The 25733-nt window shown below is 44.6% G+C and overlaps 1 protein-coding gene and 1 long non-coding RNA gene across 2 annotated transcripts; one reads left to right on the plus strand and one right to left on the minus strand.

Moving 5' to 3' along the window:
• Positions 1-594: 594 nt before the first annotated feature.
• Positions 595-6394, minus strand: LOC308164350 (F-box only protein 39-like; the record flags this gene model as incomplete). The annotated part of the gene is made up of 4 exons (XM_080538461.1): positions 595-720; positions 1604-1780; positions 5062-5437; positions 5595-6394. The coding sequence occupies 4 exons, from the start codon at positions 6392-6394 to the stop codon at positions 595-597; spliced, it is 1479 nt and encodes a 492-aa protein (XP_080394587.1).
• An 8732-nt stretch (positions 6395-15126) lies between these two features.
• Positions 15127-18040, plus strand: LOC308164607. Its single transcript, XR_013937644.1, has 4 exons — positions 15127-15220; positions 16328-16411; positions 16504-16597; positions 17549-18040. It is a non-coding gene; the product is annotated as an uncharacterized lncRNA (long non-coding RNA).
• Positions 18041-25733: the final 7693 nt, after the last annotated feature.

A 25733-nucleotide genomic window follows, 5' to 3' on the forward strand; every position in this document is an offset into this window, starting at 1 on the left:
GAGTCACTACCCATCTTCCGTCGTAGACTGAAGACCCATCTCTTCAGGTTACATCTTAACTGCTCCTCCTGAGACATCTTCTGACCCTCACCACTACGTCTCCTAAAGACACCCGCTTTCCCCTTTACTGTGTCCCTAAGAACTTCTACTGCCCCCCTTGTACTGTTTCTCAGTTTCTCCAGTAATAAAAAAAAATATATATATATATATATATATACGTTTTAGTAGAAGGCGATAATAGGGAGAAGGTTTTTCCTTCTATCAGTGGCCCCGGGCCCGAGCTAGAGTACTCTTCCTGCAACGAATAGTGGACTGCTGATTCACATGCTTAGTATTCAAATGTATTGATTGTAAGTCGCTTTGGAATAAGGCGTCTGCTAAATGCCAAAAATGTAAATGTAAAAATAAATCACTACGTTGACGTGGTTTTCTACGTACGACACGGGTAAGATCAAATTTGATCTAAAGTACTTTCTATAAATGAGGCCCCTGGAGTTCATTTTGCAATATTTATAGGAACTTTAATACAATAAGTGATTTTTGAAGCAATGTGGAGGAGGATTCTATGTTGCAGCAGAAGTGTCTTCTGTGTGTTCAGACAACGTAAGATATGGCAGAGTAGTTGAGCTCTGAGGTGATGAGCTGTCTGTAACGAGAATAGATGTCCTCCAGCTGTCTGTCCTCAGCCTGTGTGTCGTAGTTCTTGGTGTACATCCTCACCTGGAACACACGTACACAGTTTATAAACCACGCTGAACTGGTCACATTGTTACACATGCGTTTTATAAACCACACTGAGGTCAGTTTCACAAGTAGTACAAAACCATAATAAGAGAGTAACAATTGCAGGTCAATCTTCTGTGCGTAAACCAACGAAATGGGTTCAATTAACAACTCTGGTCTAGGAGAGAAGTGGCTCTGGATTGTCAAAAGAGATAAAGTATTACTTTAGGAAGCTGACTCCTGGGCTGGTTACATTAATACACATGCAGTGTATAAACCATGGCAGACGTTGCTCAATAAAACATATTCCAAACACATCAAATGTCCTCAGTTGTTTTAACCCACAGTGACATGCTGCAATGATTCAGATCACGTTTGAGTTTGCCTGTTTTTACATTAAAGGGGCAATCAGGGATTGGTACAACACATGACTTTTAGATTGATTATATATAGCTATTGATTAAGAATATAACTTATAACAGCTCGTGACGTTAGAATTATAAGGTTCTATCTCCATTTTTGTCAAAATTTAGTTTTTTACATAATCTGATCCATTAGGTGTTTATTAATGCCTGTGTGGTGTTATTTTTAAAATGCTGACATTTTTGAGTTAGTAATTCATAAAATACAAAAGTTCCATCTCACAAAACATAATGGAATGTAAAAACTTTGACGGTCAATATCTCTGAACTACCCTAAACGGAGATAGAACCTTATCATTCTAAGCTCACGAGCTTATGATGGCATTCCTGGCTGGGTGTTCAGGACGGGGCGCTAGACCACTGACCCTGGTCTCGCCAGACTCATCCAAAATAAGCCTGGATTTTCCTTTAGCGACGTTGGTGAAATACCCCCCAGGTCAAGCTGCGGTCTGACCCACCTTGATGGTTCTGAGTATGGTCATCTTGTCCAGGCGTTTCTGCAGCAGCTGGTCCAGGAAGCTGATGTCTAGGAAGGCCCAGACCTTGAGGTAGGTGAGCCTGGAGCACATCAGAACCAGCGCCAGCAGCTCCTCGTCCACCGACTCATGGCTGTTGTTCAGGTCCAGGCTCAGCTTCTGAAGGGAGGTATGACAACCACAACAAGGACACCACTACATTAAATAGATTTCGAGGACCCCCTAGGAGGCCTGAACAGGAAAGGGACATCAGGGGAGGCTAGTGGAGGTAGAAATCGGGCTCATTGTAATGCATGGAACAAAATGAGGAATGGTATCAAACACCAGTCCTCATTCCATTCCATGAATTACAATGAATGGTATACAACCCATGTTCCTCATTACAACGAGCTCACATATTCAATAACACCCCTATAGCATTATCAACACTCCACTGCTGACTGCTACTGTGTATTGACAGAGCAGAGCATACCATATAGTACAAGAAACATCCTCATTCAAATCAACATTCCATGGTGGGTGTAGTGGCGGCCATCTTGTGGTCATCATTTGGAAGTTTTATCTCACAGCCTTATTAACAACCAACTAAACTCAACTGACATCAGAATGTTCAGTAAAATGACGCTTGCTATTAGTCCCGCCTCTGAATTAACTTCTCTCTGTGTTCTACACCTGCAGCAATAATGGTTACCCTAGCATATACAGCAGGGGTCGGCAATTAGGTTTGGCCTCGGGCCAATTTTGTTTTGAGCCACTAGATGGCGGGCCCGAACGTTTTTTTTTTTTTTTTCCCCTTAACACCAGGGGAGCCACCCCTCCTAAATTTCGTTGTTTGGTACCTGTACTGTAGCAATGACAATTTCACACAGTCACAGTCACACTACAGTCATACTATAGCCATACTATACTACAGTCATACTACAGTTATATTATTGTCATAATATACTACAGTCATACTACAGTCATACTAGTCATACTATACTACAGTCATACTAGTCATACTATACTACAGTCATACTAGTCATACTATACTACAGACATACTACAGTCATACTACAGTCATACTACAGTGACAATCGTCTCCGGACCGGCGTCGGGCGTTTCCGCTCATCAATGCACAGATGGGGCTTGGCCCCAAATGCGTCGTGCGAGTGTGGCGCAGAGGACCAAACCGCAGACCATATTATCCTGGATTGCCCGGTGTACCACCCACCCAACGGGATGCATGGTCTGTCGGTATTAGATGACGAGACGATGACGTGGCTTCTGGAGGGGTGTCCAGAAATATAGCCCGGGTGAGCCCCTCAACCAGGTCTCGGGGTGGTAAAAGGGTAGCCCCTCGGCCCCGAGCCTGGTGGAGTGGAGAGGAAAAACAACTACCCATACGCCGAAGAAGAAGCAATGACAATAAAGACCATTCTTCATTCCATTCATTCATTCATTCATTCATTCATAAGTAATTGATTGTTAAAAAATGTGACACGTTCTAATGCTTTGACTTTTCTTTCGAAAAATGTACACATCGCTAGTCAACTAACACAGCTTGTTTTGTGAGCCTGCTAACAATGTAAAGTAGTGTTGTAGTTAACTAGGTAACAATGTAAAGTAGTGTTCTAGTTAACTAGATAACAATGTAAAGTAGTGTTGTAGTTAACTAGGTAACAATGTAAAGTAGTGTTCTAGTTAACTAGGTAACAATGTAAAGTAGTGTTCTAGTTAACTAGGTAACAATGTAAAGTAGTGTTGTAGTTAACTAGGTAACAATGTAAAGTAGTGTTGTAGTTAACTAGGTAACAATGTAAAGTAGTGTTGTAGTTAACTAGGTAACAATGTAAAGTAGTGTTGTAGTTAACTAGGTAACAATGTAAAGTAGTGTTGTAGTTAACTAGGTAACAATGTAAAGTAGTGTTGTAGCTAACTAGGTAGCAGTCCAATCCATTACGTTGCAGTATTTTGGCTTGACTAGCAAGTTTGTGTTGTGATTCTCAACAACGTTGAAACGTAGTTTCACCCTTTTCCATAGTTTTGAATAATAAATGTGTGGACTGACGATGTAGCGCAGCCTAGCTTATTCTAATAATTATTTAACATACTTTCATTCTGAATGATTCCCCCCTCCTCCCAGACAAGGTCACATTATTATTGGATTGGTTGTTTGCCTGCCGGGTGAAGTTAGCTAAACATTTAACCTGCTAACTAGCAAGAGAAACATCATGTCACTCTCCAAAGGTGTAAAGAGGAAAGTTGACGGTGAAAACAGGGCATTTAAAGAGGAATGGACAGCGAACTATAATGTTCATCCTACCTGGTTTCATCAACGCAAAGCCGTTGTGAGACTCACATCTTCCGTGCTCACAATGTTCCCTTTCTATACATGCGAGTCGTCCTTTTCCTCAATGAATGTGATAAAGACGCACGAGAGGAATCGATTGATGCAAAAAAAAACTTGAGAACTGCCTGCGGATTAAAGTGACGTCCATATAACCAGATATCAAGCAAATACTGACCGATGGGAGATGCCACTTTTCACATTAAGTGAGTACCAAGCCTGTCGTTATTGTATTTAATAACCTAATTGTATTTTTTATATTTTGAATGAATGGCTCATTGTAATTATTATCCCTAATAGCGTGTTTGCTCTGTCGTTTCAGGAGCATAGGCCTATGCACCACCACCCCTCGCATAAGCGGATTACTTTTCTTTCTTTTCTTTTTTTCACCGATTTTGTTGTCAATGTTTTTCAGAATATTAAACTGAATTTGCTTTGTTACTGTTCATATGTGTGTTGCAGTCACATATACGTAAACATTACGTTTGAATTATTTACTGAGCTGGTGTTATTTTTTTCAAACCACACACGGCTATTTCAGCACTACACGTTGTCCACCTACTTATGATTCACTATGAGGGGTTCAGCGTCAGTGCGCTTCGGTGCACCCCGCTGCCTGATTGTCTGTCCCTGTGTCATTCACTCTCAACATGGATAAAAGTACAATAAGCATTATTCAGGTGGAGGTAGATTCTCTATTCGGACATTATAGGCGCTATATGTGGGACTGTCGGTCCGATATTGTAAAAAAAAAAAAAAAAAAAAAAAAAAAAAAGTGGATTCTCAAAATATTCTGCTGGGCCAAATATTATTGGTGATGGGCCAGCAATGGCCCGCGGGCCGCCTATTGCCGACCCCTGATATACAGTATATAACAATTCCGTGTCAATCTGAGGGACCATGTCCATTCTAAGAATAATAATAATGCTTATAATTGATTACATTTATAAAGCGCTTTAAAAAGAAAAAAGAAAAAAAAAGAAAAAAGGAAAACAAATCCATAAAACCATGTCAGAAAAGCAGCAATCAAAGTCTAACAAAGTCTAGCAGTATTATCATTATGAGTATTCTACTCATTCTATTTCTATGGAGCCCTCCCAATCCCCCTTACCTGTAGACAGTTGCTGTACCAGGGCACCAAGCTGCTCAGAGCTGGCTTAGCGCTCCTGTTCTGTTCACTGAAGTAGCAGCTGGTGAGACTGAGTGACCTCAGAGGGATCTCTCTGAGCAGGATCCCACCCAGAGGGTCCAGGTTCAGGATCCGTTCCACAGAGATCTGGACCTGCATGTCTGGGCAGCGCCGGGCCAGGTGAGACCAGGAGTCGCCCCAGATCACCTGGAAGTGCGGCTGGTGGATGCAGCAGCGCAAGGTGAAGGAGCGGAGGGAGCCGCCGCCGCAGAGGCTACGGCACGACACGGCCAGGGCGGTGAGGAGCTCGTTGGACAGACAGGTGTAGTTGAGGGTGAGGGTGGAGAGGCCCCGGAACCTGGTCAACATCAAATCAAGGTGCGTTTTAAAGTATGTGTGTGTTTGCAGGCACATATGCACAGTTGCACACACACAAGTCAAAAAAGAGTAGCTAATAAACAAGAGTATGTAGGAGCCACTCAAACAAACACACACACACACACACCCACACCCACTTGTTGATGACCTGTGTGAAGCCCGGACTAATGTACACCGCCAGCGGCTGTGAGAAGAAGTCCTCCAGGTTGAGGGTGGCGATCCCGGGCCTCCGACCCAGATGGACATGCTGCTGGGCGGCCGCCACCGCCTCCAGAACCTCCAGGCCCTGGGGCAGGTTGAGACGTGCCCCTCGCAGGCTCAGGTGCCCCAGGTGAGAGCCCTGGCTCCGCAGGTAGAAGGTCAGGCTCCGGACCAAGGCGGCACGGACGCTCCACCAGGCCGAACGGTCCAGCTCCATGTGGTGGACGGTGAGCGAGCGCAGGCGTCCGCCCGCCTGGCGGAGAGCAGCCAGGAACGTCCGCATGGTCTGCTGGAGGCGGCGGGACACAAGGGAGTTGAGTGACTGGGAGAAACGGACCTCCAGGTGTTCCAGGTAGCGGCCGTAAACTCTGGCGTAGCAGACGGCCGACTCCAGCTCGAGGATCCATCTCACGGAGATGCGGCCGGAGAAACTGAAGGTCCGGGCCCTCCAGAGGGACGGGGAACGCATGATGTGGCGCCAGTGGCGGCAGACCAAGGTGGCCCGTGCCCGGTCCTTGTCCCTCAGACACCTGAACACCTGGCGAAGACACAAGTCCGGGAGACGAGCCCAGCCACATTTTGGCTCGTCCTCTTCTTCCACCTCCTCCAATGCTTCCTCTCCTTCCCCCTCTTCTTGGGCCTCCATCACTTCTCTTTCATCCTCTCCTATCTGCTCCTCCTCCTCCGCCTCTTCCCAGAGGCGGTCCTCCTGTTCGGGCTCCTCGGGGTAATCCATTTGTGATTAAATATCGCCTAGAACTAATCTATAGTTGTCTATATCTACCTATGTGTCTCTGGGTTTAAGATGGACAACAGAGAAGAGTCCATTGATGGCCAGTGTGGAACCCTTGTACGACTTTGCCAATGACTGACTCAAAAACCATAGTTCTGGAACCTTGACGTGTTTTATTGGTTTTGTGACATCACAGTAGGCCAGTTGGCCTATTTAAATTCTATAATATAGCAACAGAATAGTGCTGTATGTGTACATACAGTAAACTTACCATCATGTCACACCAGTGTATGCAGCATACATACATAAGCATATATCGCAGGCTTGGTGACATTTTACACATTTTACAGGAGAGCCAACACAAAACAATAATAATAATAATAATAATAATAATCTTATATATACAGTATGCGGCAATGCTATATTTTAGACAGCTTTACACACCCCATGTCGTCAGCCAAAGAATTGCATATATCCAATATAGTATATAGTCCAACATATTATTATTATTATTGTTGTTATTATTGTTATTATTATTATTATTATTATGTAGCAGTCCTAGATTGCCAGTATCATGTTTAAACTACACGGCTTTGCTGCTTCTCTGATTGGCAATTACCTCACGCACGGGGGGGGGACAGGAGCCTTCGCAGGGGCTGCGTTCTCTAGTCTCTAGGCTAGGGAATATCCGGTGACACCGATGAGAGGCAACAGGATGCATTGTAAGACACTAATCAATGGCCTCTAGATCACGCTGGCCCAGACTTCCATCGACCGGCTCCGTTTGGCCAGAGTTGGACTCATTCATGCGGATTTTACACCTCTGATTTTACAGGCCTCGCTGAGACCTTCTCCCCCCCTCTCCCTCGTTTATCCACTTAAAGGGACAGTTCTCGCAAAATTAGCATGTTTGAAACTGCACGCCTAAATCATCTCAAATGAGGAGTAACTGTAGGAGTAAGATTGACGCACTAGAAAAGTATAGTGCCCTCCAGACCTCTATGCACTTATAACCTCACACAATGAACCCCACCCTTGTTCAGCATAATCATGAACCAGATAAGACACAGATTCATCTTGATGATATAGAACGGGGGGGGGGGGGACTTGACTGAAACAGAAAGGGAATTCAATCAGACGATTCCACCAACAGGTCGACCTTTTCCTTTGACGGCAACCCATCTTTAATCAACCTTTAATCAAAGCAACCCAACTAAATAACCAGATGCAGCTGTCACAATGTAACTACATTATCTCTAACCCAGCACCGAGAGAACTTCATGGGAGCATTGTCCGTAGAATAGCTTATCTCACACAGTGTCACAGCTCCGCCCCTGGCTCATCAGCCGTCTATCAGTGGTGCCAGGTGTGGCCGATTAAGACCACGACTGGCTCCTACTTGAGCTCTGCTCCTGCTTCCAGTCAACGCCAGATCGTAGCCATTTAATGGTTGGTTCCAGTGTTCGTTCCCTCTACTCTAGTTCTTACTCGTTACCCTAGCGTAACCCTATTCTCCCTGTTCCCCGTTAAGGATTCCCTGCCTGCCGACCTCCTGCCTCCCTGACTACCCTGCTCCCTGCCTGATCCCTGCCTGCCTGTGTAACAGGGTTATAAATTATATTTAAGTTATAGGTTGAAGTTCATCAAAATCGTTTGCTTTTTATCATTTGGTTAAGTGTTTTGAATTGATTTACCCATGGCTGCATACGGTGTGTAGTGCCCTAGTGGTGGTTGGACTGGCCGCATTTAAGTTTATGACGAAGGCCACCGTAGATCAGCCCTTTCGTCTTTGTGAGCGGTTGAGATGGTAGGTTAAGTTTGTGCTCCGGTCTCCGTTTTATATTTCCTTTGATAAAGAGTTGCCACTAATATAAACCGAATGTATTATTTGAGATTAATGTTTACCATTGGTTTTTATGCCATTACTTTTGAGTTATGTTTTGTTTATTTGTATTTTATGGATGGATAAAGTTGTGAGCTAACTAGCTAACAGCTAGTTAACGTGAGCTAAGATGGCGGCAATGTGGCGTTTTCTGAATGTTTTGTTTTGCTGACATGCAGGGGCGAGAGCTGTTTTGTGCTGGAGCCTAACATTAAATAACCATCATTTTGTTTGCACATTCAGGTATGTTGTATGTATGTTGTATCCATGGGTATGGTTTAGTCTTGTGTGTTATAATGATATGAATGGTATGATAACTAATAATTATTTGATGTTATGACAAAGGCAGAGCCCCTTTTGTCTTTGTGAGCGGTCGAGATGGGGCGAGAGCTGTTTTGTGCTGGAGCCTACCATTAAATAACCACCATTTTGTTTGCACATTCAGATAAATAAACAGCTTGAAAGTGAACCTGTGTGCCTGCCTGGTCTGTCCGGATTGTGAGGGGTTACAACTGGTGCCGCGACCCTGCGACTTCAAAGGATCAGCCCATCGCCGATCCAACATCCTACGGACCCCAGGCCGGCTGTCGAAGAGCCCCATAGATGTATTGAGGTTTCATGAATGATACAGTTCTATGTATAGCAGACGAATTTATCAGACACAACGCAGAACGAGTACTACAGTAATATTTAGCAGGCAATTGAATAGTTAGTCTAGTACTGATCTAGTAATTATTTAGCTTGGGTAGCAGTAGAAGTGATTTTAACTGCCATTTGCCATTTGCCTGTCACTAATTCAGATTCAGATTCAGATTCAGATAACGTTTATTGCCATTATGCATACACATATAGGAATTTGCTTCGACATTACAGTAAGTGCGTTTATACTTTTTTCACGTGTCAAAAAACAGGACAACACAGGACAGACAACAGTGCATTGGATAGTGCAATATAAAGTGCAGTGCAGAGTTTTTACAGTGAGTCCAGTGCATATTCAGTCCTGGGCAGACTTGGGGGCGGGGGGGAGGGGGAAGCCAGAGTCATTTATCAGCCTGGCGGCTGAGGGGTAGAAACTGAGCCTGTGGCGGGCCTTCAGTGCCTTAGGCAGCCGCAACCTTCTTCCAGAGGGAAGCAGGGTGAGGAGGCCGTGGCCGGGGTGAAAGGGGTCTGCCATGATCTTCCTTGCCCTCCTCAGAGCCCTGGTGTCATGCAGGGAGTTGAGGGAGGGCAAGGGACAGCCGATCACCCTCTCTGCTGAACGTAACACCCGCTGCAACTTGGCCTTGTCCTTGGTCGTTGCAGCAGGGAACCAGGTGATGATGGAGTGGGTGAGGATGGACTCTATGATGGCCGTGTAAAACTGGACCATCATGGACCTCGGCAGCCTGAGTTTCCTCAGCTGCCGGAGGAAGAACATCCTCTTCTGGGCCTTCTTCGTGAGGGCCTCGGTGTTCCGCTCCCACTTCAGGAGGAACCCACCCCCTCCCTCTCCAATCATACTGGGAGGCACTCCAGTCACCACAGTGGAGTCATGCCGCTTCCTTGGGGTGACAGTCTCTCGGGAGTTGAAGTGGGGGCCCAACATCGACGCCCTCACAAAAAAGGCCCAGAAGAGACTGTTTTTCCTGAGGCAGCTCAGGAAATTCCACCTTCCTAAGACCACGCTGGTGAACTTCTACACGGCCATCATTGAGTCCATCGTCACCTCCGCCATCATCATCTGGTTCCCCGCTGCAGCGGCCAAGGACAAGGCTAAGCTGCAGCGGGTGATACGCTCGGCGGAGAGGGTGATTGGCTGCCCTTTGCCCCCCCTTGAGGCCCTGTTTAAAAGTAGGGCTTTGGGGAGGGCCAGGAAGATCATGGCTGACCCCGCACACCCAGGACACGGTCTCTTCGCCCCGCTCCCCTCAGGCAGGAGGGTGCGGTCCCTAAAAACTGTGAAGGCCCGACATACACACAGCTTTTTCCCCACAGCCATCCGGCTCCCCCCCCCCCCCCCCCTGACTTAAACCCTATCTATCTACCCTCCCTCCACCCCCACCCAGAGAGCTTTGGACTGTCTGGATATGAACACTTGAACACTTGATCTCTGCACTTTATATTTATATTAATTATGACTCTTGCACTTTGATGTTGGTTTGCACTGTCTTGTCCTGTCTTGCATCTGTCCTGCTGTAAACCGTGCTCCATTGTTCCAAACCAAATTCCTAACATGTTTACATGTCATGGCAATAAAAGTCTTCTGATTCTGATTCTGAATTGATTTGAGAGCGGGCCCAATAAAGCACTAGTTCCACTTGGGCTCTAACCTAGGACCTTCTGCGTGTAAAGCAGACATGATAACCACTACACTATGGAAGCCGCTACAGGACCTAGGATGTCCAGGGAGAAAGGAGTTCTTGAGGAGTGGCTCAAGCTGACATCCTGTAGAATTCAGTTGACCGCCGCCCATTAAAGTGGTGGTTCCACTGGGTATCGAACCTAGGACCTTCTGCGTGTGAAGCAGACGTGCTAACCACTACACTATGGAACCCTCTATAGTACATTCAATGTACGGGAAAACTAAATTGAGTTGAAAGCGGGCCATATAGTAAGAAAGGAATTCTTTAAGAGTGGCTCAGCCTGACATTCTATAGAATTGATTTGAGAGCGGGACCAATAAAGCACTAGTTCCACTGGGGCTCGAACCCAGGACCTTCTGCGTGTAAAGCAGACATGATAACCACTACACTATGGAACCCACTACAGGACCTAGGATGTACAGGGAGACTGGAATTCTTGAAGAGGGGCTCAAGCTGACATTGTCTAGAATTCAGTTGACTGCCACCCATTAAAGTGATGGTTCCACTGGGTATCGAACACAGGACCTTCTGCGTGTGAAGCAGACGTGATAACCACTACACTATGGAACCCTCTATAGTACATCCAATGTACGGGAAAACAAAATTGAGTTGAAAGCGGGCCCAATAGTAAGACAGGAATTATTTTAGTGTGGCTCAGCATGACATTCTATAGAATTGATTTGAGAGCGGGCCCAATAAAGGACTGGTTTCACTGGGGCTCGAACCCAGGACCTTCTGCGTGCTAAGCAGACATGATAACCACTACACTATGGAACACACAATAGGACACAGGATGGATAGGGAGACAGGAATTCTTGAAGAGTGGCTCAAGCTGACATCCTGTAGAATTCAGTTGACCGCCACCCATTAAAGTGGTGGTTCCACTGTGTATCGAACACAGCACCTTCTGCGTGTGAAGCAGACGTGATAACCACTACACTATGGAACCTGCTATAGCCCATTCAATGTACGGGAAAACAAAATTTAGTTGAAAGCGGGCCATATAGTAAGACAGGAATTCTTGAAGACTGGCTCAGCCTGACATTCTATAGAATTGATTCGAGAGCGGGCCCAATAAAGCTCTGGTTCCACTGGGGCTCCAACCCAGGACCTTCTGCGTGTAAAGCTGACACGATAACCACTACACCAGGCCTATTCAATTAGCGGCCCGGGGGCCGCATGCGGCCCAGACGTGACCCCCGATTGGCCCAGCCATAAAAGCAGAGAAAAACGTATTTCGCAAGTGTTCAGAAATTCATGCAGAAATGTCTACTATAGTAGCCTACAGAACGTGAATATAACACTCTAAACAAACTAAGCAGGGAGCTTAAAATAACAATGGACAACGTGATGGCGACAATTAATTTTATTCGCTGCACTTCGAGCCTCCAACATTATTATTATTATTAACTTATTCCGCAAGCTGCTTGTCAGAAATGTCTGCTGAGCACCACGATCTGCTTTTGCATAACGACGTCAGGTGGCTGTCCAAAGGCAAGGCACTGGAGCGTTTCTGTGATCTCAGAGAGGAGATTACAACTTTCCGCAGCAGCAGCAAGCAAACGAAGGCAGAAACACACTTGAATCGCATACTGGACGACAACTTCATGGCCGATGTCTGCTTTCTGAGCGACATATTCAAACAACACCTGAATGACCTAAATGTGGGGCTACAAGGCAGAGACAAAACTGTGATTTATCTTGTGGAACAGACGCGCGCGTTTCAAATCAAACTGGACCTTTTCGCGGCCGACTTCTGCACCGGCAGAATGCTGCATTTTCCGACGCTCCGCAAATGCGTCTCATCCCCGGCACACATCACAGATGTGATGACTGATTTCATTGCGAGGTTGAAAGAGAACTTTGCTGGTCGACTGGATGGACTTGCTCTGCCCGCAGAGGTGATGGGCTTTGCCAGAGACCCGTTCACTGCTGCAATAGAAGGGGACTTATCCACCAGAGGAAAGGGAGTGGTGCCTTCCATCGACGAGGGGAAATTCATACTCGAACTTGTTGACATGCAGTCATCCGTAACCATGGCACAGGAGCTTCGCACTAATTGACCTGCGAAGTTTTGGAGTGATGTCAACGTGCACCAGTTCCCTAACGTTAAGAAAGTAGCAATCCATGTGCTCAGTATGTTTGGATCAACATACACCTGTGAATCAAGCTTTTCACACATGAACACAATAAAAAGCAGCTCTCGTTGTTCCCTGACTGACAGTACTCTTCACCAATGCCTTCGGATTGCATTGACATCTTATGAGCCAAATGTCACTGCTCTTGTTCAGAATAAAACATGTCACTTCTCACACTAAGAAAGTCAGCAGGGTAAGATTAGATTAGATTAGATTCAATTTGATTGTTTAACTGTAATTGTAACTTGTTAAATTGTGCACTCAAGGCGTTGATGGTTATTTTCATTCAGTTAAAAGCACTTTGTGATGTGCCTGGGTCAGCTATGACCAACATTTATATTTTACAAAAGGACATTTTTTTTATTGGTATACTACTGTACACTTTTCTTATGCACTTTGAGATGACTTTTGACGTGCCTGTGTCAGATGTTACCTAATTTAAAAGGAAAACTATAAATAAACTGCTTGTATTTCATTAGGCCTACATTCATTTGTGTTGGTTTGAAATGTGTCATTACCTGTTGCCTAGGCTACTGGCCGCTGAAAATGTCTGGCCCAGCAACATTTCTTGGTTTTCAAATCTGGCCCAACTGAATTTGTAATTGAATACCCCTGCACTACACTATGGAGACCACTACAAGACCTAGGATGTACAGGGAGACCGGGATTCTTGAAGAGTGGCTCAAGCTGACATTGTCAAGAATTCAGTTGACTGCCACCCATTAAAGTGATGGTTCCACTGGGTATCGAACCCAGGACCTTCTGCGTGTGAAGCAGACGTGATAACCACTACACTATGGAACCCTCTATAGTACATTCAATGTACGGGAAAACAAAATTGAGTTGAAAGCAGGCCCAATAGTAAGACAGGAATTCTTTAAGTGTGGCTCAGCTTGACATTCTATAGAATTGATTTGAGAGCGGGCCCAATAAAGCACTGGTTCCACTGGGGCTCGAACCCAGGACCTTCTGCGTGTAAAGCAGACATGATAACCACTACACTATGGAACCCTCTGGATGTACAGGGAGACTGGAATTCTTGAAGAGTGTCTTAAGCTGACATCCTGCAGAATTCAGTTTACCGCCGCCCATTAAAGTGGTGGTTCCACTGGGAATCGAACCCAGGACCTTCTGCGTGTGAAGCAGACGTAATAACCACCACACTATGGAACCCTCCATAGTACATTCAATGTACGGGAAAACAAAATTGAGTTGAAAGCGGGCCCAATAGTAAGAAAGGAATTCTTTAAGAGTGGCTCAGCCTGACATTCTATAGAATTGATTTGAGAGCGGGCCCAATAAAGCACTGGTTCCACTGGGGCTCGAACACAGGACCTTCTGCGTGTAAAGCAGACATGATAACCACTACACGATGGAACCCGCTACAGGACCGAGGATGTCCAGGGAGACTGGAATTCTTGAAGAGTGGCTCAAGCTGACATTGTCGAGAATTCAGTTGACTGCAACCCATTAAAGTGATGGTTCCACTGGGTATCGAACCCAGGACCTTCTGCGTGTTCATACAGACGTGATGACCACTACACTATGGAACCTGCAATAGGACAGAGAATGTACAGGGAGACAGGAATTCTTGAAGAGTGGCTCAAGCTGACATCCTGTAGAATTCAGTTGACCGCCGCCCATTAAAGTGGTGGTTCCACTGAGTATCGAACCCAGGACCTTCTGCGTGTGAAGCAGAGGTGATAACCACTACACTATGGAGCCCACTACAGGACCTAGGATGTACAGGGAGACCGGGATTCTTGAAGAGTGGCTCAAGCTGACATTGTCGAGAATTCAGTTGACTGCCACCCATTAAAGTGATGGTTCCACTGGGTATCGAACCCAGGACCTTCTGCGTGTGAAGCAGACGTGATAACCACTACACTATGGAACCCTCTATAGTACATTCAATGTACGGGAAAACAAAATTTAGTTGAAAGCGGGCCAAATAGTAAGACAGGAATTCTTTTAGTGTGGCTCAGCATGATATTCTATAGAATTGATTTGAGAGCGGGCCCAATAAAGGACTGGTTTCACTGGGGCTCGAACCCAGGACCTTCTGCGTGTAAAGCAGACATGATAAACACTACACTATGGAACCCACTACAGGAACTAGGATGTACAGGGAGACTGGAATTCTTGAAGAGTGGCTCAAGCTGACATTGTCTAGAATTCAGTTGACTGCCACCCATTAAAGTGATGGTTCCACTGGGTATCGAACCCAGGACCTCCCGCATTGGCCCATTCATTGTCTATGGCAGTAGTTAAGATCCCGTTCACTTTGGTAGTTCTATATAGTTCATATATTTTCGGCCACCGGATGGTTTTGTGGCGCATTGAGCAGTGACGTCACGTCACAACACTGAAATCAACTCGACTGCACTATTTCCTGAAAGGCAAAGACAGCGTACCGTCTTTCTCGCGTTCTAAACTCTCAAGTTTACTTTCTTCGTTTGGTTAATAGGTAAGTCACAAACATTAACTGTAATAATATATAATAAGTAGACATACAAGAGGGGCTGCAGAAAGCACTGCACTTTATATATGTTGCACTATCCAATGCACTGTTGTCTGTCCTGTGTTGCCCTGTTTTTTTGCATTTGTTTTTGTATACACGTGAAAAAAGTATAAACGCACTTACTGTAATGCCGAAGCAAATTCCTATATGTGTATGCATAATGGCAATAAACGTTATCTGAATCTGAATCTGAATCTGAAAAGCGGACAGTTTTCAGTTTACGGTACTTTTGCTGTACTTGACTCGTTATCGGACATGTCTGTCAGGTCCGGACGTGTCTACGGTAACATATATGTATATATATATATATATATATATATATATATATATATATATATATATATATATAGGTAACATATTCAAAGCTATTTCGATATTGATTTGCCAAGCTACTGTACGGCTACACATCGGACAAGTCTGCTGTCTCAATACTTTGTTCAACAGTTGTTAAATTAACAATGTTAATAACAGTGTGTGGGTTTTGCGAACCGTCTTGCGAGTTATTCATAGTGTTATGGTTGTGCAATGTTTTAGATACTACTGCAATGCTAGTCTACACAGTTTTGCACAATGATAGCCTGGCCATACTATACAGCATTAGGCTACTGTACATAATATGTACACCAGTATTGTACATACTAATGTGCAAATGATATGACTGCTGCCTAGCAGTGCCCACAATGTTGTCATTTAGTAAATCCCCCAGTGTTACACTGTGATATTAACTTTCAAATAGGCCTAAATCAAATCAAATCAATCAGGTGTAATTTATATTATAGGACAATTAAAGTGTAAATGTATGTAAATTTAAAGAAGTGAACATTGAACTAAATATCCATTCATAACAAATAGCCTATATACCAATGTATATGTAATTCTCATCAGATGAGACATATTCACATCAGAGTAGACATACTGAGACTTATTAATGTTCAAATCAGCTTGACAGACTATAACAGGTAATGACAGAATGTGGCTATAACCCATTTACAAGCATGATGAATAAGCCAGGCATTAGTGAGGGAGAGAATAACACTTTATTTTCTTTTACAGTGAGGAGCAAACTGACTGCTTCAGTTACACTCTTGAGACCAGCTCATGATGATGAATCCGATGTGACTGCGTCTCCTTTGCAAGGTTAATTCATGTACATTACTGTGTGTCCCATCTTTATTCACTGTCAAAGTGATTTCCAGTTGTGTGAAGTTTCATGTTACCTCCTCCTTCAGCTCCAGTGAAGGTCCTGCTGCCAATACCTCTTCAGCGGCTTGCCTGGGCCCCATCCTTAGGCCTACACTCTAGAACCCGCCGTGTGGGAATACAGTATGTCATTTCAGTTTATTTATATTGCACACAATTTCAACCAGGTCTGTTATTTTGATTGAAAGTCATCTGTAAATGTTGGTACTTTGCTGTGGATATTTAATAAACTATTGAGACTTATTTTGCATCCTATTACCTTAGATCCTACATTACATGTTTGTTTATTAGTTTATTTGACAGGGATAATGCACAATACATATATTGCTTCAGATATAGTTCAGAGCTAATTTCCATCTGTAGTCCCTGGGGGAAGGGTAACAAGACAATAGGGAAACAGGATACACTAATACAAATGACTAAGATACAATAAAGTTCTAATCAACAATGGAATAATAATAATAAATATATATATATATGTTACGGTACATGTGAGAAGACGGCACATGTGGGAAAACTAGTGTTAGGGTTAGGTGCTACGTCGACTTGGTACATGATGGCATGTCTAACCCTAACCCTAATCCTATCCCTATCCCTAACCCTAACCGTAGCACCTTAGCACCTAACCCTAACCCTAGTTTTCCCACATGTACCGTATTCCCACATGTACCGTAACATATATATATATATATATATATATATATATATATATATATATAAATGATGTTGATAATAAAAATAAAAATAAAGTAAAAACATTACAACACAACATTACACTAGTTAAGACACACACACACATCATCATCATCATCATCATCATCATCATCATCATCAATACAATTAATGATCACAGAACTGATGTTCTTTCTGTAATTTTTTGGTTCTAGATTTAAAAATGGTGAATGTACTACTCTCTCTGATACTAGAAGTGTCATGTGAAGCACCCTGCCCCTACCAGAGCAGAGCAGCATACAGTGCTGCCTCAATACTCTCTGGCATGTTTTTTAACTGAAGTCTATGCACAGCTCCTTTTTGGTTTAACATGTGTTTCCTATTTATTTTGTTGTCATGCAGCACTGCCACACCATGCTCCTCCATCACAGTCTGCAGCCTCTCTCCCTCCGCCCCCAACGCAGCCTGCAGCCTCTCTCCCTCCGCCCCCAACACAGCCTGCAGCTGAGCCTTCCATCCCCAGCTACGATCACAATGTCGGCCGCTGGAACTGCTGTCCCCATCAGAGCATCTGGATGAAGATGGGGCTGAATGGCCATGGGTTGAGTGGCCAGGGTCCTGATCAGTGTGGCACCTTAGAAGGGAAAGAGACTGTACACACACACACACACACACACACACACACACACACACACACACACACACACACACATAGTAGAGTTTTTATTTACAATGAAATGATTAATTAATGTTGTAACACTGTTGGAAATTGTTTTAAATATGCACATTTTGTTTTAGTTCGATACAACCAAGGTTTAATCAGTTTTGTTTATTTTTTATGTACATGGTTTAGCAGTTGTGCGTGTGTGCTTTTTAATAAATCAAGTGTGGAGTTCAATACATCCACGTGTCTGTGTATGTTTTAAAACAGTATAATGGTTACATACATTAACATCAACAATGGAGCTTAGGGTTAGAGAACTCAACAGGGCAGAATACATTGCAATGTTAAACCAATAAATAGCATAAGATGTCCTGTTTTCTTTAATGAAATGAATTATAAATCATCAAAACATGTTGTGTTACATTAAACATTTAATTGATTAAGACTTTAAAAAAGAAAATATTTTTGACAGTAATGTCCTCAGGTGGATTCGAACCCGCGGCTGAAAAGACGGCAAGAAAGGGTCAATAAACGGTTAAAAATCTCCGTTATAGCAACACTCGACTGGCCTCTGCGTGTGAAGCAGACGTGATAACCACTACACTATGGAACCTGCTGTAGTACATTCAATGTACGGGAAAACAAAATTTAGTTGAAAGCGGGCCATATAGTAAGACAGGAATTCTTGAAGACTGGCTCAGCCTGACATTCTATAGAATTGATTCGAGAGCGGGCCCAATAAAGCTCTGGTTCCACTGGGGCTCGAACCCAGGACCTTCTGCGTGTAAAGCTGACACGATAACCACTACACTATGGAGACCACTACAGGACCTAGGATGTACAGGGAGACCGGGATTCTTGAAGAGTGGCTCAAGCTGACATTGTCAATAATTCAGTTGACTGCCACCCATTAAAGTGATGGTTCCACTGGGTATCGAACCCAGGACCTTCTGCGTGTGAAGCAGACGTGATAACCACTACACTATGGAACCCTCTATAGTACACTCAATGTACGGGAAAACAAAATTGAGTTGAAAGCAGGCCCAATAGTAAGACAGGAATTCTTTAAGTGTGGCTCAGCTTGACATTCTATAGAATTGATTTGAGAGCGGGCCCAATAAAGCACTGGTTCCACTGGGGCTCGAACCCAGGACCTTCTGCGTGTAAAGCAGACATGATAACCACTACACTATGGAACCCGCTGGATGTACAGGGAGACTGGAATTCTTGAAGAGTGTCTCAAGCTGACATCCTGCAGAATTCAGTTGACCGCCGCCCATTAAAGTGGTAGTTCCACTGGGAATCGAACCCAGGACCTTCTGCGTGTGAAGCAGACGTAATAACCACCACACTATGGAACCCTCTATAGTACATTCAATGTACGGGAAAACAAAATTGAGTTGAAAGCGGGCCAAATAGTAAGAAAGGAATTCTTTAAGAGTGGCTCAGCCTGACATTCTATAGAATTTATTTGAGAGCGGGCCCAATAAAGCACTGGTTCCACTGGGGCTCGAACCCAGGACCTTCTGCGTGTAAAGCAGACATGATAACCACTATACTATGGAACCCACTACAGGACCTAGGATGTCCAGGGAGACTGGAATTCTTGAAGAGTGGCTCAAGCTGACATTGTCGAGAATTCAGTTGACTGCCACCCATTAAAGTGATGGTTCCACTGGGTATCGAACCCAGGACCTTCTGCGTATTATGCAGACGTGATAAACACTACACTATGGAACCTGCAATAGGACAGAGGATGTACAGGGAGACAAGAATTCTTGAAGAGTGGCTCAAGCTGACATCCTGTAGAATTCAGTTGACCGCCGCCCATTAAAGTGGTGGTTCCACTGAGTATCGAACCCAGGACCTTCTGCATGTGAAGCAGACGTGATAACCACTACACTATGGAACCTGTAGTACATTCAATGTACGGGAAAACAAAATTGAGTTGAAAGCGGGCCAAATAGTAAGAAAGGAATTCTTGAAGAGTGGCTCAGCCTGACATTCTATAGAATTGATTTGAGAGCGGGCCCAATAAAGCACTGGTTCCACTGGGGCTCGAACACAGGACCTTCTGCGTGTAAAGCAGAAATGATAACCACTACACTATGGAACCCGCTACAGGACATAGGATGTACAGGGAGACCGGAATTCTTGAAGAGTGGCTCAAGCTGACATTGTCTAGAATTCAGTTGACTGCCGCCCATTAAAGTGGTGGTTCCACTGGGTATCGAACCCAGGACCTTCTGCGTGTGAAGCAGACGTGATAACCACTACACTATGGAACCCTCTATAGTACATTCAATGTACGGGAAAACAAAATTGAGTTAAAAGCGGGTCAAATAGTAAGACAGGAATTCTTTAAGAGTGGCTCAGCCTCACATTCTATAGAATTGATTTGAGAGCGGGCACAATAAAGCACTCGTTCCACTTGGGCTCTAACGTAGGACCTTCTGCGTGTAAAGCAGACATGATAACCACTACACTATGGAACCCGCTGGATGTACAGGGAGACTGGAATTCTTGAAGAGTGTCTCAAGCTGACATCCTGCAGAATTCAGTTGACCGCCGCCCATTAAAGTGGTGGTTCCACTGGGAATCGAACCCAGGACCTTCTGCGTGTGAAGCAGACGTAATAACCACCACACTATGGAACCCTCTATAGTACATTCAATGTACGGGAAAACAAAATTGAGTTGAAAGCGGGCCAAATAGTAAGAAAGGAATTCTTTAAGAGTGGCTCAGCCTGACATTCTATAGAATTTATTTGAGAGCGGGCCCAATAAAGCACTGGTTCCACTGGGGCTCGAACCCAGGACCTTCTGCGTGTAAAGCAGACATGATAACCACTACACTATGGAACCCACTACAGGACCTAGGATGTCCAGGGAGACTGGAATTCTTGAAGAGTGGCTCAAGCTGACATTGTCGAGAATTCAGTTGACTGCCACCCATTAAAGTGATGGTTCCACTGGGTATCGAACCCAGGACCTTCTGCGTATTATGCAGACGTGATAAACACTACACTATGGAACCTGCAATAGGACAGAGGATGTACAGGGAGACAAGAATTCTTGAAGAGTGGCTCAAGCTGACATCCTGTAGAATTCAGTTGACCGCCGCCCATTAAAGTGGTGGTTCCACTGAGTATCGAACCCAGGACCTTCTGCATGTGAAGCAGACGTGATAACCACTACACTATGGAACCTGTAGTACATTCAATGTACGGGAAAACAAAATTGAGTTGAAAGCGGGCCAAATAGTAAGAAAGGAATTCTTGAAGAGTGGCTCAGCCTGACATTCTATAGAATTGATTTGAGAGCGGGCCCAATAAAGCACTGGTTCCACTGGGGCTCGAACACAGGACCTTCTGCGTGTAAAGCAGAAATGATAACCACTACACTATGGAACCCGCTACAGGACATAGGATGTACAGGGAGACCGGAATTCTTGAAGAGTGGCTCAAGCTGACATTGTCTAGAATTCAGTTGACTGCCGCCCTTTAAAGTGGTGGTTCCACTGGGTATCGAACCCAGGACCTTCTGCGTGTGAAGCAGACGTGATAACCACTACACTATGGAACCCTCTATAGTACATTCAATGTACGGGAAAACAAAATTGAGTTAAAAGCGGGTCAAATAGTAAGACAGGAATTCTTTAAGAGTGGCTCAGCCTCACATTCTATAGAATTGATTTGAGAGCGGGCACAATAAAGCACTCGTTCCACTTGGGCTCTAACGTAGGACCTTCTGCGTGTAAAGCAGACATGATAACCACTACACTATGGAACCTGCTACAGGACCGAGGATGTCCAGGGAGACTGGAATTCTTGAAGAGTGGCTCAAGCAGGTAGATTCTGATCTACAAAGGTGGAAAACTTCACCCCTCACATTTCATTCCCGTATCTCAGTTATTAAAATGACTATTCTTCCACGAATAAACTTTTTTAGTTCCATGCTCTCTCTAGCCCCACCAAGTGGTTATTGGAAGAAACTACACTCTATCTCTTCTCATTTTATATGGAGGGGGAAGAAGCCCAGACTCAAATTCTCAACCCTCCAGAGGCTAAAAAACGAAGGGGGATTGGGGCTACCAAACTTCGAATGGTATTATTGGTCCTTTGTGCTGCGTCCTCTCTCCACATGGTTTGATCCGGCTGCTCGTGTTTCTTGGCGCCCCTTAGAGGAAAACATTGTCCATCCTCATAGGTTACAAGATGTAATATACTCTAACATTTCTATTAAACAGTCCAAATTGAAATTCGGCTCCATCATCACTGAATTAATCTCAGTTTGGCGATGCGCAGAAAAGCTCTGCAAAATCTCAACCAACTGGTACCTCCATTCGCCTATATTTAAAAATTCAATTCTCCAGTTGGGAGGCCGTCCAATCTCATTTCCCCAGTGGAGTGACAAGGGAGTTCACACATTCTCAGATTTATTTGGGGCTGAGGGTCTCCGCTCATTCCAAGACATTCAGAGAAACTTTAATTTACCGGGTACGTCCTTTTTTTTCTACCTTCAATTACGTACAGCTATGCGCACATACGGGGTACCCTGGAATAGCTCATTAGACATACATCCATTTCACATAGCATTCACCAGACCCAGGGGTCAGGTCTCAGCTCTTTACTCCATCCTGGTTAAGGCTTCTTTAAAACCATTACACATTGACAGAGTGTGGAAAGATACTTTATCACACAATAACTTAAATTGGCAATTAATTTGGCAAAACATATCCCTTTCCTCCAGAAATCCCAACCACCAGGTTATCCATTTCAATTTTACTCATAGGACATACTTCACTCCATATCTGCTACATAAAATAAAGACCATACCTTCACCTAATTGTACTCTTTGCACCCGAAATACAGTTGGCACGTTTTTTCATATGGTATGGGAATGCCCGGGAGTGGCTGATTTCTGGAGGACAGTTTGTGATGCATTGTCCCTGATCCTGTCCAAACACATTCCACACTCACCATTAGTCCTATTGTTAAATGACAGTTCAAACCTGGATCTAAACATCAAACAAAGACGCATCTGGCTGGCCGGCCTTACAGCAGCCAAAAGGCTTATAGCTTGCAGGTGGAAGTCACCCCATTTCTTGACCACGCAGAGATGGATATTAGACTTCATTGACATAGCCAGCATGGAACACTGGATAGCCAACAGGCATCATGCAATTTCGGACAATGTTTCATGCTGGGACCAAACTATAACCATCCTCAAGACACTATTATAGGCTAATCGATTTGCTCCTTCCATAGGGTCCTGTAGGGGGGGAGGGGGGCGGGGGGCTGTGATTGGGTGGGGGGTGGTGGGCGGGGGGCTGTGATAGGGGGGGTGGGTGGCGGGGGGGTTGTGATTGGGCGGGTGGGTGGGAGGTATCTGGCGGGAGGGACATTTGTGGGAGGAGGGGTAGGTGGGGAATTATTGGGGTAAAGGGAGATTGGGAAGGGAAGGGAAGGGGAGGGGGGGGTGGGGGGGGGGTTTGAAAGGTTTATGCGCATTTTGTATTTGTACTGGTAAACCGTATTTTTGTTATTCTATTTTCTCCTTTGTTTACTTGTATGTTACCACTCCCCTTGTTTTACTCCCTGAAATAATAATAAAAAATTGATCACAAAAAAAAAAAAACGAGTGGCTCAAGCTGACATTGTCTAGAATTCAGTTGACTGCCACCCATTAAAGTGATGGTTCCACTGGGTATCGAACCCAGGACCTTCTGCGTGTGAAGCAGACGTGATAACCACTACACTATGGAACCCTCTATAGCACATTCAATGTACGGGAAAACAAAATTTCGTTGAAAGCGGGCCCATAGTAAGACAGGAATTCTTTAAGAGTGGCTCAGCCTGACATTCTATAGAATTGATTTGAGAGCGGGCCCAATAAAGCACTGGTTCCACTGGGGCTCGAACCCAGGACCTTCTGCTTGTAAAGCAGACATGAAAACCACTACACTATGGAACGCGCTACAGGACCTAGGATGTACAGGGAGACTGGAATTCTTGAAGAGTGGCTCAAGCTGACATTGTCTAGAATTCAGTTGACTGCCACCCATTAAAGTGATGGTTCCACTGGGTATCGAACCCAGGACCTTCTGCGTGTGACGCAGACGTGATAACCACTACACTATGGAACCCTCTATAGTACATTCAATGTACGGGAAAACAAAATTGAGTTGAAAGCGGGCCCAATAGTAAGACAGGAATTCTTTTAGTGTGGCTCAGCATGATATTCTATAGAATTGATTTGAGAGCGGGCCCAATAAAGCTCTGGTTTCACTGGGGCTCGAACCCAGGACCTTCTGCGTGTAAAGCAGACATGATAAACACTACACTATGGAACCCACTACAGGAACTAGGATGTACAGGGAGACTGGAATTCGTGAAAAGTGGCTCAAGCTGACATTGTCTAGAATTCAGTTGACTGCAACCCATTAAAGTGACGGTTCAACTGGGTATCGAACCCAGGACCTTCTGCGTGCTATGCAGACGTGATAACCACTACACTATGGAACACACAATAGGACAGAGAGACAGGAATTCTTGAAGAGTGGCTCAAGCTGACATCCTGTAGAATTCAGTTGACCGCCGCCCATTAAAGTGGTGGTTCCACTGTGGATCGAACACAGGACCTTCTGCGTGTGAAGCAGACGTGATAACCACTACACTATGGAACCTGCTGTAGTACATTCAATGTACGGGAAAACAAAATTTAGTTGAAAGCAGGCCATATAGTAAGACAGGAATTCTTGAAGACTGGCTCAGCCTGACATTCTATAGAATTGATTTGAGAGCGGGCCCAATAAAGCACTGGTTCCACTGGGGCTCGAACCCAGGACCTTCTGCGTGTAAAGCAGACATGATAACCACTACACTATGGAACCCACTACAGGACCTAGGATGTACAGGGAGACCGGAATTCTTGAAGAGTGGCTCAAGCTGACATTGACTAGAATTCAGTTTACTGCCACCCATTAAAGTGATGGTTCCACTGGGTATCGAACCCAGGACCTTCTGCGTGTGAAGCAGACGTGATGACCACTACACTATGGAACCCGGAATAGGACAGAGGATGTACAGGGAGACAGGAATTCTTGAAGAGTGGCTCAAGCTGACATTCTGCAGAATTCAGTTGACTGCCACCCATTAAAGTGGTGGTTCCACTGGGTATCGAACCCAGGACCTTCTGCGTGTGAAGCAGACGTGATAACCACTACACTATGGAACCCTCTATAGTACATACAATGTACGGGAAAACAAAATTGAGTTGAAAGCGGGCCCAATAGTAAGACAGGAATTATTTTAGTGTGGCTCAGCATGATATTCTATAGAATTGATTCGAGAGCAGGCCCAATAAAGGACTGGTTTCACTGGGGCTCAAACCCAGGACCTTCTGCATGTAAAGCAGACATGATAAACACTACACTATGGAACCCACTACAGGAACTAGGATGTACAGGGAGACTGGAATTCTTGAAAAGTGGCTCAAGCTGACATTGTCTAGAATTCAGTTGACTGCAACCCATTAAAGTGACGGTTCAACTGGGTATCGAACCCAGGACCTTCTGCGTGCTAAGCAGACGTGATAACCACTACACTATGGAACACACAATAGGACAGAGAGACAGGAATTCTTGAAGAGTGGCTCAAGCTGACATCCTGTAGAATTCAGTTGACCGCCGCCCATTAAAGTGGTGGTTCCACTGGGTATCGAACACAGGACCTTCTGCGTGTGAAGCAGACGTGATAACCACTACACTATGGAACCTGCTGAAGTACATTCAATGTACGGGAAAACAAAATTTAGTTGAAAGCAGGCCATATAGTAAGACAGGAATTCTTGAAGACTGGCTTAGCCTGACATTCTATAGAATTGATTTGAGAGCGGGCCCAATAAAGCACTGGTTCCACTG

This window comes from Nansenia antarctica (assembly GCF_963989245.1).
Source record: "Nansenia antarctica genome assembly, chromosome: 8".
NCBI classification, from domain to species: Eukaryota; Metazoa; Chordata; class Actinopteri; order Argentiniformes; family Microstomatidae; genus Nansenia; species Nansenia antarctica.